The sequence below is a fragment of the Musca autumnalis genome, unplaced genomic scaffold (assembly GCF_047663935.1).
Source record: "Musca autumnalis isolate F117 unplaced genomic scaffold, ASM4766393v1 scaffold_3, whole genome shotgun sequence".
Taxonomy (NCBI): Eukaryota; Metazoa; Arthropoda; class Insecta; order Diptera; family Muscidae; genus Musca; species Musca autumnalis.
In genome coordinates this window covers 258,913,296-258,933,240 of record NW_027411866.1, presented here as the reverse complement: position 1 = coordinate 258,933,240, position 19,945 = coordinate 258,913,296, and the positions used below count along the sequence as shown (strand labels likewise).

Here is a 19,945-nt window from a genome sequence, read left to right as displayed (position 1 = left end):
GTCGGCTTTGAGGACAGTCTGAACTGAGACTTTCATCTGTGAACAGATGCAATGTATGGAGAGGTACCTGAAGGAATGGACCGATTTGGCTCATCTTCGAACTTAAACTAAGCTTGGTTACAAAGGCCAACTTTTGGACTCAATCGGCAGACATACATATGGATGAACTTGGCTAAATCGACTCCAAATTATATGAAACGGATTTCGTCCAAACACCAAATTTTGTGAGTTTCAAAATTTTTAGGCGTATAAACCGACAAAAATGTTGATTAGGATTAAAGTTCAAAAGTTTTGCGGAAGAGGTACTTAAAGGAATGGACCGACATATACCATGGGGGTGCCATACCTTTCGGGCTGTTTTCTCAAGAAGTATCGACTTGCCCCTGAAAAAACTTTTACCATCGTTATTGATGCAGCTAATGTAAGTTGCTTGAACAAAAATCAAAATGATTTGATAGCAGGTCTTAAAGTGAACCTTTCCGAAATTTTGTGTGGGACGTACCGGATGGAGTGGACAAATATACTCCATATTCGGACCTGATCGATATCTGGTAGATATATTAGGATGTGTAAAGTATGGACCAAATCGGCCACTCTCTTCAAGAGTTATCATGGCACAATTTTTCCGAACATTTTTGAACTTTTGTGGGGGAGGTACCTGAAGGAGTGGCCCGATATGGCTTATCTTCGAACTTAAACTAAGTTTGGATACAATATTACGAAGGCCAAATTTGGACGGAATCGGCATATACGTTCGAGAATTATGTTGCGCTCCAACCACTACACATGGCTTCATAGGGGTTTTTTCAACTTTCAGGCTATTTTCTCAGGAAGTATGGACTTGCCCCTGATGAAACTTGTACCTTCGTATGGGGGACAGTGAGTGGTTACAACAAAAACCAAGGCGATTCAAGAGCAGGTCCTAAACTGAACTTTTCCGAAATTTTGTGTGAGAGTGGACCGATTGAGTCCATATTGTAACTTCATCTAAGCCTGGTAGATATTTATGGACCATATCGGTTTTCCTTTAAGAGTTATCGTGCGCATACATTTTCCGAACTCCGAAGTTTTGTGGGGGAGGTACCCGAAGGAGTTTACCGATTGAGTCTATATTGGAACCTCATCTAAGTCTGGTAGATATTTATGGACCATATCGGTTTTCCTTTAAGAGTTATCGTGCGCATACATTTTCCGAACTCCGAAGTTTTGTGGGGGAGGTACCCGAAGGAGTATACCGATTGAGTCTATATTGGAACCTCATCTAAGTCTGGTAGAAATTTCACGATGTGCAAAGTATGGACCAAATCGGTTACTTCCTTCAAGAGTTATCGAGCGTGCAAATTTTCCGAACATTTCCGAACTTTTGTGGGGGAGGTACCGGAAGAAGTGGACCGATATAACTCATCTTCGAACTTAAACAAATTTTGGACAAAATATTACGAAAGCCAAATTTTGGACCGAATCGGCAGATCCGTTCGAGAGTTATCTTGCGCTTCAACCACTACACACGGTGTCATAGGGGTTTTTTACCTTACAGGCTATTTTCTCAGGAAGTATGGACTTGCCCCTGATGAAACTTATAGCGTCGTATGGGGGGCAGCGAATACAAGTTGCTACAACAAAAATCAAAGCGATTCGAGACCAGGTCCTAAACTGAACTTTTCCGAAATTTTGTGTGAGAGTGGACCGATTGAGTCCCTATTGTAACTTCATCTAAGCCTGGTAGATATTTATGGACCATATCGGTTTTCCTTTAAGAGTTATCGTGCGCACACATTTTCCGAACTCCGAACTTTTGTGGGGGAGGTACCGGAAGGAGTGGACCGATATATCCCATCTTTGAACATAAACTAAGTTTGGATAAAATATTACGAAAGCCAAATTGTGGAGCGAATCAGTTGATCCGTTCGAGAGTTATCGTGCGCTCCAGCCAGCCAGACAGATAGACATACATATGGATGGACATGGCTATATCAACTCCAAATTATCCGCAACACATTTCGTCCAAACATACTTGGGGTCTAAAACCATTATTTCGATGAGGCACATTTTGCACGTATGAAAGTGTATATACCATCGTTAGTATAAATGCTGATGGTATAAAAATCAAAACAATCGGATAACTTCCCTTAAACTGCACTTTCGCAAAAAAAATCGAAATGTTATGTGGGAGTAACTTGAAGGAGTGGAACGATATAGTCCATATTCGAACCTGAAATATGTCTGGAAGAAATATTACCAAGAGCAAATCTTGGACCAAATCGGTAACTGTCATAAGGAATTTTTAACTTTTGTGGTGTAGGCATCGGATTTTTGCAAAGATTTTTGAAAAGTATAATGCAAATAATTCATTTATTAAACAATAGAACCTGGAGCTTTCTACGTATTATTTTCAATATGTCATCGAATTTACATAATTGAAACGATATAATTCTATATAATAACGTAGTTACAATTGGTTAAAATGTCAAAAATATGCAAAAATCCGATGACAATTTTGGAAAACTTTGTGATCTGTTCGAGAGTTATTGTGCGCTGTATCCTATACGTTGACAAACAGACGAACGAATTGGCTAAATCGATCCGAAGTGTCTGAAATGGATTTCGTCCAAACTTGGGGTCTAAAACCATTATTTCGATTAAACACATGTTTGATTGTGCTAAAGTGTATATTAATATTAGGATTAACATAACATAACTTTTTTAAATGCCTGCTTCCAATTTTTTTCCTTTTGATCCAAAAACCTTATATATGACATTTTATAGCTATCGGTTTACATTAACCCGTGCCATCTGAGCGATGTTTGTCTCCATAGTAATTTGTATTGAAGGGGCCCAAGGTGCATTTCTGCGAAAATTCTCTAGAGACTGCAATTATGGTCCAATCGATGAAAAAAAATTACCACTTCATTGTTGTGGCTAGAAAACGAATCCTACAAGATTCATGTCAATAGTTGGATTCATGTCAATTTTTTGTTAATCGACTTTTTTGAGCAAAAATTTCCTCGAAAGAGTACTCAAATGATAAATACAGATATTCTTAAAAATAAAATTGTCCTTTTTATTTCTTGATTTTGGTAGAAAACTAAAAAATTCAAAATGGCAACACTGACCGAATTTTCATCTATTTGAACCAAATGTCTTTCGCGATGATGGCACACCATTCATCCCACAACGGCGACCATTCGTTTATCGCTTTTGAAATTTATGTCGAGAATTACACCTGACATTTTTCATTCTTATGAGTTCTTCCTCTTCCTTCTTTAGTGTGTGTGTTTTTCTTGATCTTGTCAGCTTTTTTGTTTTCTTTATGTTTTCTTTTTTACAGAAGATAACAAATTTACGCCAAATCAAAATAAGAAAATACACAAATTAAACAAATAAATCGAAAAAAATAAATAATAAAAAATCATCACAAAATACACACGATGAAGAGAAAAACTCACTCAACCAATCAACCAACCAAGCTACGAAAATAGAACATTTGTTCACTATTTTTAACAAATTTATTGGATACACAGAGACAACAAACTTGTATACAACATCAGGCATTTTCTTTTTTGTTTGAAATCGAAATTTCGGAAAAAATCACAAAATTGAAAGTAAATAGCAAAAACCAGACAGATGGACAGACAGATATAAGTACGCACGAGAGCGGTAAATTGTTTAGGAAAATTTGTTTCATGTGCACGGTGTTTCATCACGATAATAAAGAGGTGTCTATTGCATAGATCTTCATCTAGAATAAACATACATACCTATTATGTTGAGATAAACATACATACATAAATATGTATGTAATTCTATTTCGCACACCGCAGTGGAATTGTATGAAAAATCGAATCAGTCTACAGTTCTTCATCCACCGGCAATAACCCAAAATTTGTGGAAAATTTCACAGAAAATAGTATTACGACCCAGCAAAAATACTCATTACAAAACCCTTTACTAACCCATTACTTTAACAATGGCATGCCACTCGAAATAAGTAGTTACTTTTGGATCACTTAAATATGTAGTTAAATAAGTAATCACGACTTTTAGAAACTACTTATTTAAGTGGCCAAAAATAACTACCTATTTCAAGCGACATGCCATTGTTAAAGTAATGGGTTAGTAGGGGGTTTTGTAATGAGTATTTTTGCTAGTCATAAACATTTTGAGGCCTGTTTCTCTAAGGCTATCCAATATAAAACTCGAATTACCTGCTATTATAGAAAATTTGAGTTTGAATATTTTTCAAAAACCAGGATTTGGTTAGATTTCGAAAGAATTTGGGTTCGAATTGGCTAGAAACCGACCATAAAATTTCAGTGTTGGCACTTGCTTGCACTCTCTAACTCAAACTAAAGTAGTAGTAGTACCAATATAACGCCGATATTTACCACCAAAAGAATTTTCCCCCTAGATGATGTTACCCACTGAATCCCTTCAACTGCAAACAATGTCTCCGAGGGCATTGAATTGTGAGATTGTTGTAGTGAAATAGCATATCAAATTACCTACTAATATATAAATAATTGAGCCATATTGAAATTGCGTTCGATTAAAATAATAAATGACCAGTTTATTCCAAAGAACGGAGCGTTTTACAAAATCAACTTGGATTATTTATCTATTGTCTACAGGAAATTTATTTTTTTTAAATATAAGTTAAATCTTAATTTCCTTTGAAAATATTTTAAGTTTTAGAGATGGTTGGCGTTTTTATTTGGTATTTCGGCTAACAAAACAAGTAAAAAAGTATCAGAAACTTTCATTTATTGTCAATATCCAATCGTATACCGCAAAAAATCCTTTCCCCAATAATTAGGTATTAGTGGTGGTTTGTGTTCCCTGTACCTCCCCCTGCTTACGTCCCTGTCCCACGGCACCGCGTCCTTTTCACACCGAATTGACCCGAAACCATAGTGTTTCGGCCAGCGGCTGCCAACCCAGCATCAAACCAATGTTTCTACGCAGGTTCCTATACTGACTGATACAACAACAAGTAACCGTTTTCAGATATAATTCGAAAAATTCCATATGTAATTCCTAACATTTCATTTGTAATTCGATTATTCCATTTGTAATTCGAAGCAATTCAATTGTCATTCGAGAATTCCATTTGTAATTCGAATTTTTTGTAATGCAAATTATACCATTTGTAATTCGAATTATTTCATTTGAAATTCGAATCATTCCATTTGAAATTCTAACTATTCTATTTGTAATTCGAATTATTCCATCTGTAATTCGAATTATTTAATTTGAAATTCGAAAATTACAGATAAAACAATTCAAATTACAAATAAAATAACTTGAATTACAAATGGAATAATTCGAATTAAAAGTAGAATAATTCGAATTTTAAATGGAATACTTCGAATCACAAATGGATAAAATCGAATTATAAATTAAATAATTCGAATTACAAATGGGATTCTCGAATTACAAATAAAATACTACGAATTACAAATGGAATTCTCGAATTGCAATTAAAATGATTCGAAATACACCTGGAAAAAGTTTACTACCTTTGGAAAAAATTTCCTAGAGATCTTCAAACAGATCCTAAACTGTACTAAAACATAAATGTTGAACTTTTGTGGGCAGAGGTATCCTAAGGAGTGGACCGATAAAGTCCATATTCGAACTTTATCTAAGATTCGCAAAAATATTATAATATGCAAAGTTTGGACCAAGGACGTATCCAGTTCGAATGTTGTCGTGCGCTCCAGCCACTACACATGGTGCCATATGTTTTTTTTTACAGCATTGGGTCATTTTCTCAGGAAGTATGGACTTGCCCCTGAAAAAATCTTTTACCTTCTTAATAGGAAAAGAGAATACAAGTGCTTGCAAAAAGAATCAAATCGATTTGCAAGCTGGCCTTAAACTGAAATTTTCCGAAATTTTGTGTGGGAGATACCTGGAGGAGTGGACTTATACGAGTATAGGCAATATTCGAACTGAACTATGTCTCATAGAAATATTACAATGTGCAAAGTATGGACCAAATCGGTTAGAGTTATTGTGGGGACTATTTTAGTGAAAAGTTTGGAACTTTGTGGGGGAGGTACCGGAAGGTGCCGTATGACTTTTTACAACTTTCGGGTCATTTTCTTATGGACATGCCCCTGAAAAAACTCGTACCGTTGTAATGGGGGCAGTGAATACAAGTCTACGAACTATGGCTCGTAGAAATACTTCGCTGCGCAAAGTATGGACCAAATCGGTTACTGTCTTCGAGAGTTATTGTGGGCACTATTTTAGCGAAAAGTTTGGAACTTTGTGGGGGAGGTACCGGAAAGTGCCGTAGGGTTTTTTACAGCTTTCGGGTCATTTTCTTAGGAAGTATGGACATGCCCCTGAAAAAACTCGTACCGTTGTAATGGGGGCAGCGAATACAAGTTGTTATAACAAAAATCAAAGGGATTCGAGAGCAGCTCTTAAACTGCACTTTTCCGAAATTCCGAAATTTCTACGATCTATGACTTGTAGAAATATTTCGCTGTGAAAAGTATTGACCAAAACGGTTACTCCCCTCAAGAGTTACCGTGCGCATCGTTTTAGCCAAAAAAATTTGAAATGTTTTGCAACAGATTTTCCGGGGTAAGTACATCATGTTCATGTTTTTATACCCTCAGCATTTATGCTAACAAGGGTATATACACTTTCATACGGGCAAAATGTGCCTCATCGAAATAATGGTTTTAGACCGCAAGTATGTTTGGACGAAATGTGTTTCAGACAATTTGGAGTTGAATTAGCCATGTCCGTCCGTCCGTCTGGCTGGCTGGAGCGTACGATAACTCTCGAACGGATCAACCGATTCGGTCCAAAATTTGTCTTTCGCAATATTTCGTAATATATAATATCGGTCCACTCCTTCCGGTACCTCCCCCACAAAAGTTCGGAAATGTTCAGAATATTTTTGCGCACGATAACCCTTAAAGGAAGTAACCGATTTGGTCCATACTTTACACATCGTAAAATTTATACCGGACTTAGATGAGGTTCCAATATGGACTCAATCGGTCCACTCCTTCGTGTACCTACCACACAAAATTTCGGAAAAATTCAGTTTAGGACCTGTCTCGAAGCGCTTTGATATTTATTGTAGCAACTTGTATTTACTGTCCCCCATACGACGCTATAAGTTTCATCCGGGGCAAGTTTATACTTACTGAGAAAATAGCCTGAACGTTAAAAAAAACCTCTATGACACCGTGTGTAGTGGTTGGAGCGCAAGATAGCTCTAGAACAGATCTGCCGATTCGTTCCAAAATGTTGCCTTCTTAATATTTTGTGCAAACTTAGTTTAAGTTCGGTCCACTCCCCCAAACGATCAAAAATGTTCGGAAAAATTGTTCGCACGATAACTCTTGATGGGAGTGACCGATTTGGTCCATACTTTACACATTCTAATATATCTACCAGATATAGATCAGGTTCGAATATGGACTATATTTGTCCACTCCTTCGGGTATCTACCACACAAAATGTTGGATAAATTCTTTTTAAGACCTGCTCTCGGTTCACTTTAGTTGTTGTTGAAGCAATTTGCATTCGCTGCCTCAATTACGACAGTAAAAGTTTTTTCAGGGCAAATCCATACTTCTTGAGAAAACAGCCCGAAAGTTCTAAAAAACCCCTATGGCACCATATGCAGTGGCTGGAGAGCTCGAACCGAATACTGCGTTCGTCCACACTTTAGATATTCGAAGGTGGTGCTTATAGGTCCACTCCTTCCGGTACCTCCCCCACAAAAGTTCGAAAATATTCGCTAAAATTGTACGCGCGCTTTCTCATAGACTTAGCAACCGATTTGGTCCAAACTTTGGATCTCTAAATATTGTCGAAACATAGTTTATGTTAAAATTTGGGCCCTATCTGTCCAATCCTTGTGGTACTACCCACACAAATGTTCAACATTTTTGTGTGGTTAAGGTTCTGTTGGAGGATCCTTTGAACATTTTTACCGATGGTATTCCTAGTGGCCCTGTTTACAGCAATATTATGTTTTTCGTGTTTTGTTAAAAAAAAGCCCTATCTATAGTTATCCCCGCAAATTTTTGAGCTTTAATCCTATCCATACTTTTGTCGGTTCATACGCCCAAAATTTTGAAAACCCCCCTAAATACATAGGTTTTTTTGGGAAAAAAGTAGTTCAATCCACACAGGCTGAGGGTATATCTCTGTCGGCAAAGCCGACTGATATTTTTTACTTGTTATTTTATAATTTCGTACATGGAAAAAAACAGGAAACCTATTAATGGATTTACTTCTGGTTATAATAATGTACATATAATATATACATATATGGAAAAGATAAACATATATGCCCAATTTAATTTATCAATAAAAATTTAATAAAAAACCGAAAACATGCCTGCGCAGGAAAGAAAACATGACTTTTCCCATGACAATGTTTGCTTTTTCACAAACAAAACTCGAGGGCGCCTCTTCCTAAAGCATTCGCATGTTTTCAATTTTTTTCTTTATAGAAAAAATATACTAATTTTTTTAATCACAAAATATGTAAATATTTATAATGTTTTATTTTTCTTTTCTTTCGGCACACCATCATCGCCCTAAAATAAAATCAATTTCTTCCATTATAATTTTTGGCTAAAAGCCAACATCTTATCATTCGCTTTCTTCTGCTTCTTTGTTTATCTATAATTATTAAATGAAAATACTATATTTTTTTATATCTCATCCAATAAAATAAATTTCCTTGAATTATTCCGTCGACGTCATTTGGAGGATTTAGCAAAAAAGAAAATTCGTTTAGCCATTGTGCATAAACGAAGAAGAAAATTTCACACAAAAACACAGGAAAACAGAACGGAACCAAACCAAAGTGAGCACACACAAAAATAACTTCAAAAATATTTCTAATGCTCTGCGATTGCCACAAAAACTTTGTAGCTTTTTTGTTCGAAAAAAAAATTAGGAAGTTGTGCAATGCAAATTGTAAAATTTTAAAAATAACAACAACTAGCCGCCAGAATTCGAAAAAAAAACGAAACGGAGCACAGTAGAAAATGCATTTTTTATTTGCTTCAATTCGGAGAAGCCCTAAATAGCTTTCTAAAAATATAGACTTGCAATGATTACAAATTTATTCTAATTTTTTTTTTAATTTTTTTGGTGTGTTTAATTTTGATTTTCAAGTGAGTATACACTTGAATGTGTTGTATTCACTTCACTTATTGCGTACATACGTACATAGATGTATGCTGCAAATAGGCTAGAGGTATGCTAGAGGTATGGCAAAGATGCCACCAAGCTGCGTTGCAATGCACTCCTAGCTGTTTTGTATACACACACTAAATATACCTATTTTCAGATGAGGGCACATATATCCAATTATATAGTAGAAGATCTGCCCATACATACATGAATACGTACATCAATTGTATGTTTTTGTATATGTTCTTGTGTACTTAAATAAACATTAACACACGTGCATCAGCAGGTAGAGTGAGTGGTATTGAAGAAAATATTTAACAAATTCAGCAAAAAAAAAATTGTTCTTACCGAAAATATTCGGTTTCTAAAAATAACATTTGGAAAGCATGAACAATAATTGTTGCTACTTATACAAAAAAAGTAAATAAATACTAACATGAAAATAAAATAAACAAAAGTAGAAGAAATTAAAAATCAGATTTCGAATTTTTCCTCAAAATTTGCCAGACTAGTAGGAATTTATTTTTTATTTTTAATGTTTGATAACAATTCCGAAATTAACAAGCAACTATCGACTAATCAAATTTTGGTATGAAGGTCTAAAATCGAATATTTTATTGCTGCTGGAGGACATTCCATATATCCTCAACGATTGGTCGCAGGGTATTCTCTTCGACAAGATATTCATTAGTTTGGATCTTTAGCATACTCATCGTATCCCTTATTAGATTTTACATACATATAAATTACATATAGACTACATCGGTCCACTCCTTCGGGTACCTCCCACACAAAATTCGAAAAAAGTGAAGTTTAAGACATCCCCTCGGATCGTTTTGTAATTTTTTCAACAGGTTGTCCTTGCGGCCCCCTTTACAATGGGGGGCAAATCCATACTTCCTGAGATAATGGCCAAAAAGTTCCAAGAAACCTTGACGGCACCACCCAGCAAAAATTCGGATTCGTTAGTCATTATGTAACCCATTACAAAGTAATATAAATAAAAATAACTACTTATATTACTCATTACTAACCCCCTGTTTTTGTAAACAATTTTATTGTTCTCACACGAATTGTCAAATTTTGTAGATCGATTTACTCGCCTTAGCGCAAATTTGGTACGCTGGTTTTTGAATGAGGAATTCTTAACTATATATAGAACGTGTCTACGAAGAATTAGGTCTGTATGCCATCAAGGGGCCGAGCTATGGATTCCCAAATTACTACGAATATAGACGAACGAAAAAAAAATAGTTACAACAAGTAAAAAAGTATACCCTCAGCCTGTATATATTGAAACAATTTTTTCCAAAAAAAAACGTATGTATTTAGGGGTTTTTAAAACTTGTAGGAATTTGAACCGACAAAAATTTTGATTAGGATTAGAGGTCAAAAGTTTTGCGGAGGAGATACTAAAAGGAATAGATCTACATTGACCATTATGGAAGTGGATGTCCAGCCACTACATATGGTGGGGGGTTTTTACACCCTTCGGGATGTTTGCTCAAGAAGTATGGACTTGCCCCTGAAAAAACGTTTACCATCGTAATTGAGGCAGCGAATGCAAGCTGCTTCAACAAAAATCAAAGTGATTCGATAGCAGGTCTTAAAGTGAACTTATCCGATATTTTTCTGTAGGAGGTACCGGATGGAGTGGACAAATATAGTCCATATTTGAACCTGATCTATATCTGGTAGATATATTAGGATGTGTAAAGTATGGACCAATTCGGCCACTCCCTTGAAGAGTTACGGTATAAACAAATTTCCGAACATTTTTGAAATTTTGTGGGGGTGGTACCTGAAGATGGGGACCGATATGGCTTATCTTCAAACGTAAACAATGTTTGGACAAAATATTTCTAAGGCCAACTTTTGGACCGAATAGGCAGATTCATTCTAGAGTTATCTTGCGCTCCAACCACCTCACACGGTGTCATATGTAGGTGTTTTGTTGCAACTTTCAGGCTATTTTCTCGGGAAGTATGAACTTGCCCCTAATTAAACTGGTACCGTCGTATGGAGGGCAGTGAATACAAGTTGCTAAAACAAAAACCAGAGCGATTCTTGAGATGGCCCTAAACTCAACTTTTCCGAAATTTTGTGTGGAGTGGGCCGATTGAGTCTATATTGAAACATTGTCTAAGTCTGGTACACATTTTACGATGGGCAAAGCATGGACCAAATCGGTTACTCCTTTCAAGAGTTATCGTGCGCGCAAATTTTCCGAACATTTTCGAACTTTTGTGGAGGAGGTACCGGAAGGAGTGGACCGATATAGCCCATCTTCGAACTTAAACTAAGTTTGGGCAAAATATTACGAAATCAAAATTTGAACCGAATCGGTTCACCTGTTCGAGAGTTATCGTGCGCTCCAGCCAGATAGACAGACGGACGGACATTGCTCAATCGACTCCAAATTGTTTGAAACACATTTCGTCCAAACATACTTAGGGTCTAAAACCATTATTTCGATAATGCACATTTTGCCCGTATGAAAGTGTATATACCCTCGTTAGCATAAATGCTGAGGGTATAAAAACATGGGGTAAGTTATGAGTACGATGGCACAGAGCGTGTACGTCCGACGTGTGTGCGTCCGTCGCAGAATATGGCTTCGTTAAAATAATGGGTTAGTAGGGAGTTTTGTAAGTAGTTAGTATTTTTATTGCTGGGCAAATAAAATGGCAAATCCGCAAGATAACTCTCGCAGGGAGGTTCTGATTAGTCCAAACGTTGCACATCGTATTATTTCATCTAGTCATGCATCAGATTGGAATATTGACTATATCGGTCCCGTCCTTCGGGTACCTGTCCCACAAATTAGAGAAAAGTGCAGATTAACAGCTTGTTTCGGATCGTTTTAATTTTTTTCCAAAAAGTTCTTTTGCAGGACCTGTTAGAGGTCACATTTTTTCGACCTGCGATAATAATACCAACTAAATTGGGTAAGATAACCCTTGCAGAGAGAAACGGATTTAGTCCAAACGTTGTAGATCGTATTATTTCTTAGAACCTCGAATTAAGTGTGAATATCGACTACATCGGACCACTCTATAAACTACTAGGATCACACTAGAAAGAGTGCAGTTTGAGGACTCGTATGGGATCGTTTTTAAAGTTTTGGCAACATCTTGTGTATGCGGCCCTATAGATAATACGGTACAATTTTTCGGGGCAAAAACCATACTTCCTGAGAAACTAACCCAAAATTCAAAAATCCCAATAGACGTCAGTAGTGCGATTCTCCAATGTATCAACTAGAAAGAGTGCAGGTTATGGACTCGCTCGGGATCGTTTTTAAAGTTTTGGCAACATCTTGTGTATGCGGCCCTATAGTTAATACGGTACAATTTTTCGGGGGCTAAAACCATACTTCCTGAGAAACTGGCCCAAAAACTCAAAAATTCTTACAGACGTCAGTAGTACGATTCTCTAACACATTTTCTGAATTACCGACAAAAATCGGTAACTTTAAAATGCTTATAATTTCGGTAATTAACGATATTTTCGGTAAGTTGGTGACGAATAAAAAGTAGTCGTAAGGTTTTACCGATAGCAAGTGTGTTGTTAACTTTTATTTGAACTTTTCATAATTTTGCGTTTTAAAGTTACCGTTTTTGTCAATAATTCAAAATTATTTTAGAGAATCGCACTACAGAACTATTGTATGTGCTTCTTTTCTTTAAGTCCGAGGCTGAGAGTATATCTCTGTCGGCACAGTTGGCTGATACTTTCTTGTTTTTCTGTGGGTGTATATGCAATATATGGGCATATGTTTTGTTGACAATTATTTCCCTTGCATTGGTCAAAAGTAAACAAATATTTCGTTTCATTTTTCCCCAAAATATGAAATTCGTAAGAAATTTTAACAATTTTCAATTTCGATTGAAAAAAGCGGAAAGATAATGCAGCTAAGCATTGAGCGGATTATAAACATGATGAATGATCGAACAAGATTTCCTTTACAGTCCCATTTGTTTTTCTGCGACGTATTATGGATCAGAAATATTTGCACAAGTGCAGCAAATTGCGCCATTTATGTGACCATTCAAATATCCATATGCATACATATAGATGCATGTCTGTCTATAACGTGGACTTCACATCCCACGTTTTCATATATTGTGTTAAAACATGACTGGCACAAAAAAAGGTAATGGCAACTGCGTTTTATAACAATATTTTTAATGGACATTAATTGTCCATTGAACAAAAAAGAGAAAACAGCAAGAACAACAACAACACCACAAAGCATTTAAAATGCCCCATCACCAAAAATTAAGGAACCGGAAAGAAATCAAACGAAACGAAAATACATTAGCCTATCTATCGGCCAACAATTAATCACTCACAGACTGCCTCATGTTGAGAATGAAAACAAAAGAAAAAAATCGAAAAAGAAAATGCAATGTCGGTAAACCAAAAACACAAACGTAAAAAACGAAAACAAAACTAATTTGACGCATTGAAATCCGTTTAATTTTAAATTTACACCTCTTGGTTGGCCACCAGAAAAAAACACAACGCCACGATCATCAACGGTGACACTTAGACCGCCAACGACAACATGCCACAATTTGTTAACGCTTTGTGGTCAATAAGCCAGTCAGTCGTCTCCTCAGCCAGTCTCTTGATCGATTGCCTAGTGAAATTAGTTGTTTTCCTTTAATAGTTGAATAGAAAAATCGAAAAAGAAGAACATTTGAAAATTTGGCAAAGATCGGCAACATTTCCTATACTCGTCCTCCGTCCTCCTCCTCCTCCTCGAATCACAATTCATATTTAACAACAGCGAGAATATCTACGTCACTTTTCAAGATGAAAGGCTATTTTAAGAATTCGCCCACAAATACATGCCATTCTTGGCTACACAGACACACACACCCGCTCTCTTGGGTTTTTATACAATGTCTAAATCGTCTGGCCATATTGGGAAATAGTTTTGAAAATTGTGAAAAATTGTATGTTTGCATTTGTAATAGGCCACGTCCATTCATTAGTTAGGGGATTTACGGCGGGCTAGATAGCTAAAGTGGGTGTGAAAAAATTTATTGCAAATATTTTTAAAAATTATTTGAATTATAAAGATATAAATAAAACAACACTTATAAAACCACCTTAGCGTGAAGAAATTGCTAATTTTGTTGATAAATAGGTAAATAAGCCAAGTGGCATTTATTGAAAATTAATGGTTTATGATGTGAATTTGGAATATGTGCAATAGGGTAAGCCAAAAGAAGAAAAAAAGTTCTTTTTAAGGTCCATTTTATCCCAAAATATTAAATAAGAAATTTTATGGCTATCGGTTAATGTTAACCGATTTATTTAAATTATAATAACAATCATATTCTAAGAACAAAATAGTGTATTTTAAAATTCTGAAAATGTGTATTGTTGGTGCAACAATATATTTTGTGTCATTATGTTTCCTGATAAAAAATATATGGTTGAAACAACAATATATATTTTCAGATTTTTAATAAACACTATTTTGTTCTTAGAATATGATTGCTCCTACAATATATCTTCTCTGCGTGCACTTCGCTCTGAGTGAGCGTAAATTTCAATGCACTTTACGCTCACTGTGAGTAAAAGATATAACTTTGGCTGAACCTATTACGAATGTAAATTATTTTTGGGGGGTAATGACCTAAAAACTCTTAAAACCCTGCCGGCATCAATTAAATTTAGATGTCTTCCAAACGAACATCAAGTTCGAATAGGGTATATATCAAACAACATCTTCGAGTAACTACCTCACAAAAGTTCAAAACTGTTCGCTTAAGCAGCTTAGAAACTATTGCAGGATGTTGGTGAAACGTTTACAGAAGCGACTCCTTGCGGTCCTGTTTAAAATTAAAAAAATCTTCTATGGCCAAGTAAAGTGGCTGATAAGCATGGTACGGTAGATATAGAAAGGAGTGACTGACATCGGTCTAATCGTTGCACATCACAACATTTGTCTCAAACTTAAATCAAGTTCGAAATAGGACTATATCGGAAAACTCATGCCGGTAGCTTCCTCACAAATGTTAAAAATTTTCGCTTAAGTGATGGTAGTCTTTGTGATTCTGACTTCAAAGATATATTTTTTCGTGGGCAACTTCATGCTTCCTGACATAAAAGTCAAAAATCCTACTGTGACCAACCTAAATGATTGGGATCTTGTGGTGCAATATAAAGCAACGCGCCGATTTATGTTATTTTGAGGGTCTTGGCCACAATTGCTCACCACATTAGTTGTAATTTGGGATTTTGTGTTTCGAGAGTTTAGAAAACATTTTCTCATAGTTGTGCAGTCTAGTTCACGGAGCGGATTGATCTTTCTAGTTATTTTTCCCAAAAGGATCTAATTCCTCTATACAGTTCCATAGTTCCAAATAGTTCTGAGATCGATATAGTTCAGTGAGCTTTTCTCTTTCATCGTGCTGTTTGTTTCATTCAATTTATGTATATATTTCCGAGATCGAAATAGTTCAACGAATCTTTCTCTTTTATCGTTTTTTCATCGTTTGGTGGATGTATTGACATACAAATAAATAAATTGCTGCGATATAACGTGGATGTGATTTACGTTTAGTTAACAATGTGACATCACCCGAATAATGAACGAAACGAACGAAGAAAATCGAAGTAAGTGTAGAATTAAAAGAACTAGTGTGGGGAAATCTATTTCCTAGTTCCTTGTACTAGTTCCAAAACGTATGAGTAACATCATGAAATGTAACGCGTGATATTAAGTATACGCAGTTAGTAAAAACAAAAAATGTGGGTCATTGGAACTGCCAAGTGAACTAGATAGTTCCCTATACAAAGTTCCTTTGGCACAACTCTAAAAAGAATGCAAGAGCTCGATATAGTTTCTCGTTCGGAATAGTTCCTAGGAGCTAGTTCGTTCCGTAACTACACAACTCTACTTTTCACATCGTGGTATTTCTACCAGTCATAGGATATGGACTATCTATATCGGACCATTCCTTTGGGTGCTTCCCACACAAAATTTCGGAAAAGTGCCGTTTAAGGCCTCCTCTCGAATCGTCTTGGTTTTTGTCTTGCAACAGGTTGTACTCGAGGTTCCTTTACGATTGTACAAGTTTTTTGAGGGACAAGTCCATACTTCCTGAGAAAATGACCCGAAAGCTGTAAAACTCCTACGTCAACATGTTTAGTGGCTGGAGTGCACAATAACGAACTGAGCAGCCAATACATTCCAATATATGGCCTTCGTAATATTTTGTCCAACCTTAGTTCATATTTACATTAGGCAATTTTCCTTGCGGCAATTGTCAATTTTGAGGAAGAAGGGGTGAGGCATATGGTAACCCTTTGCCTATCAACACCCTCTCTCACCTACAAACTGACAATTGCCGCAAGGAAAATCGCCTAATGTAAATATGGACTTATGGAACCGATTTGGTCAACACTTTGGATCTCCTAATAGTAAGTCTGTCTGGTTACTTTTCCAGCAAGAATTGTTCAGCAAGAACTTTCTCAGAGAGCAAGGTGTTTTTATTCTCTTTTGCAAGAAAATTGTAAAAAGTATTAATACACCTTCCCAGCAAAAACCGGCAAGCAATCAGCTGACTTACCAAAACAGAACAATTTGTTTGCCAATGAAGGAACCAAACGAAGCAAACATGTTGTATGTTATTAAAAATAAAAATGAAAATGACCCAAAAATGGATTTTGTTCACATTGCAACTTTGTTCTAAAAAAAAATTAATACAATTAGAGTTGCTATTTCCGCAATAAAATTGTTTTTAATTTTCACAAACATAAATCAACGAAAAATTAAAAACAGATGATTGGTTGTTTTCAGGAAGAAGAAGAGTTACAAGTTCTTGCTAGAAGAAATTTGTCCAGCAAGAATTTGCAAACTCTTAGTAAAAGAACTGTCAAAATGTCTCTCTCTCTCCAATCGCTCTTCTTTGTTTGTGTGTGAAATATTTTATCAGTTGTATTTTTACTTTGTGATCAAATACATTTGATCGAATTTTGTCAATATGACGGAAAATCGATAAATTTTTTATTGAATCTTTGAATTTTTTATCAAATGGCTAAACTTTTTTTCTGTGTATCGGATGTGAATGGCTAGAAGACATAACTGATAACTTCTATTTATACAACCATTATTGCAAATTTGCAGATATGAAGTATTTTTGAAGCCTTTTTCTTATCAAGTCAACCTAGTGTCTTGTCTAGATTCATTTCTCAATACATACACATTTTCATTTATTGAGAAATGAATCTGGACAAGACACTAGGTTGACTTGATAAGAAAATAGCTTCAAAAGTACTTTATATCTGCAAATTTTGATTTTACAATAGCACTATTTCCAGGGGAGAACCGTACTATATTATGCTATTTTTGTAATTTCATAAAATTTGGATAAAATTTAAGGCATCGTTGACACACGTCTTCTGGTGGATTATTATTTTTGAATTTTTAAAAATACGCAAATTCTGCTGTCTAGTAATCACATATATTAACTATTTCTTTTTTCACAACATGATTACAATAACCATACATTTTTCAATTAAATTATTTCCTAATTTAGAGTCTTGAACATTTTGATGATTTTACTTATTTGTCAAATTTCCTTCTTTACTTCTAGGTAAAAACAACACGTGTAACGAAATCCATTAAATCGGGAAGCTCTTCTTCACCAGTTATAGAGACAACTTGTGATATCGAGGAGATCTGGGACGAAGAAATTCTAAAACAATTGGTGAGTATTGAACACATTCACACCTCAGATGAAACACATTCACACCATCTATGAAATTTGTAATCTCTTTACATGACACATAAAAAAAGTGATGATGGTCTTTAAAGACCCATAACAATAACGATTTTTACAGTTATTACAACATTTTTCTTTTTGATTGATTGCTTTATTAACACCATTTAAAACCTCCTTTCATTTTTTTCCATTCAACTTTTTTTCAGTTGGAACAAGCTAAAACATACGAAGAACGCCGTAAAATACGATCACGTTTGAGGGAACTTATGGCTGACCGTACAGGTATTTGATTAATTTACCAATTTGTGTTCTAATATATTAACCAAATTACGAAAAAAATCAAAGCAGAAGAAGTTTATTTTAGATGGTAATCGATAGGTCAACTGAGCATATGAAATGCCAATGGCTAAGAAAGACTTACCAGCTGAACATTGTCATATGAAATTGGAAAAAGCTAAAAAAATACTTCGTCATTTAAGCGATTTGCATTTAAAGCAACATAAACCGTGTTTAAAAAATAGTATTTTGCCCCTCTAAAAGTCGCTTTGAAATACTTAATTTGTCAGTGAACAGGAAGAAATAAAAAAGTTTCCAGTAAGGCTCCTTAATTTTTTTTTAATTTTTAGCATTTATAATTTCATATGACAAAGTGTAAATAAACTTCAATTATAATGTTGAGGTATTCTGAACATCCTGCAACAACAAAAAATGTGCCTTTTATTTCAACTAAAATTTAAATACAGTTTAATGAAATGGTGATGGTATTTTAAATTGGGTATTCCTTTTTTCAGGTGACATATTTTATGATTTATTTGGTTTCCTTAAGTTAGCAACTAAATTCCCTTTCCCCAAATCTTGTTTGTGTGTGTGTAATTTCCTTTTTTGAAGAAATGAAGGGCACATCTTGTCTTTTTCGTCTGTCTCATAACCAAAAAATACAATAAAATTTTTTAACCCATAATTTATTTGAAATCCTGACGTAAAACTGGTGTCCATTGTCCTATTTAACGTTACCCAAAATTCAATAAACGGTCAAACGACAAACCCCAATATTGGATTATACAAAAGTATTCGTTAACCTGTGGATTTCTCTGTATATTTGCTCTATTCTAGATATTAATTGAAATTGATTCAAATCCAATTGATTTGGCATCGAAAATATCAGTGTGAGAGAAAATAAAAGGGAGAGAGCAGTACAGAGAAACCAAAAAAAAAAACCAAACAAAAAGAAAAATTATTATTTTGGCCCCAAATCACTACCAATCGCCACAGCACACCCACAATATTTCCATTGTTCGGCACACAGACTATATTTCGATGTGAGGCTATCTATCTGTGTGTGAGGACACGCGTGAGCAAGGTGTGCGTGCGTGTGTGTATAAAACCAATCAATAGTCATAGGAAAAAAAAGATGTAAGCATCATCATTCAAAATATTGTTATATTTTCCTGTTTCGTTGTCACCTTTTTGGATATGTTTCGATCACTGTCCTCCTCTCTATTCCAGAGAAACTAGCAAAAAAAAACAAAAAACAATTCAAAAATCAATCAATCAAACAAATAACCGTGTGTGTGTGACGTTTCTATCATTCTATCGTTCGTTGGTAATAATTCGTTGTCCATTGTTTCGATCACCAAATACCACCCACCACCACAAGTGCCACCCACCAACACCACCACGACCACCTCTACCATCATCATCATCTCGTCGTGGTCGCATTGAAATTTTGAAAATCCATTTCAAATATTCATCGTTACGTCCGTCCACAAAAACATAAAAACAGAGAATGAGAGCAAGGGAGTGAGAGAAAACGAGACCAAGAGCATCATCAGGCCTCGCCAGTGGCCTCGCTGATAGATCTCTAAAGGAGAGAAATCAGACGATCGATCGACTACTCGCGCTCGCTTGCCCCCAAAAAGCAATACGGAACGATCTTCTCAAGATCGATCTCATCATGCTCCTTCTTCTCTATTTTTTCTTTGTTGTTGTTGTGTTATTGTTTTCGTTTGTTTTGTTCG

The 19,945-nt window shown here is 35.5% G+C and overlaps 1 protein-coding gene across 22 annotated transcripts in view; it reads left to right on the top strand.

Annotated features, from left to right (window-relative positions):
- LOC141399446 (smoothelin-like protein 2) overlaps nucleotides 1-19,945 on the top strand; it is a 130,466-nt gene that overhangs the window by 92,596 nt on the left and 17,925 nt on the right. For 17 of the 22 annotated variants that reach the window (XR_012411844.1, XM_073978194.1, XM_073978191.1 and 14 more), the window contains 2 exons: nucleotides 17,799-17,912; nucleotides 18,134-18,209. Coding sequence is in view for 20 of the 22 variants with exons in the window: in XM_073978194.1 (XP_073834295.1) it covers nucleotides 17,799-17,912; nucleotides 18,134-18,209 (190 nt within the window). In the remaining 2 variants the exon portion in view is untranslated. Of the gene's footprint in view, nucleotides 1-14,174; nucleotides 14,339-14,375; nucleotides 14,409-17,798; nucleotides 17,913-18,133; nucleotides 18,210-19,095; nucleotides 19,341-19,945 lie in introns of those variants that run through there. The other 5 variants (XM_073978200.1, XM_073978197.1, XM_073978204.1 and 2 more) reach the window with 4 other exon arrangements.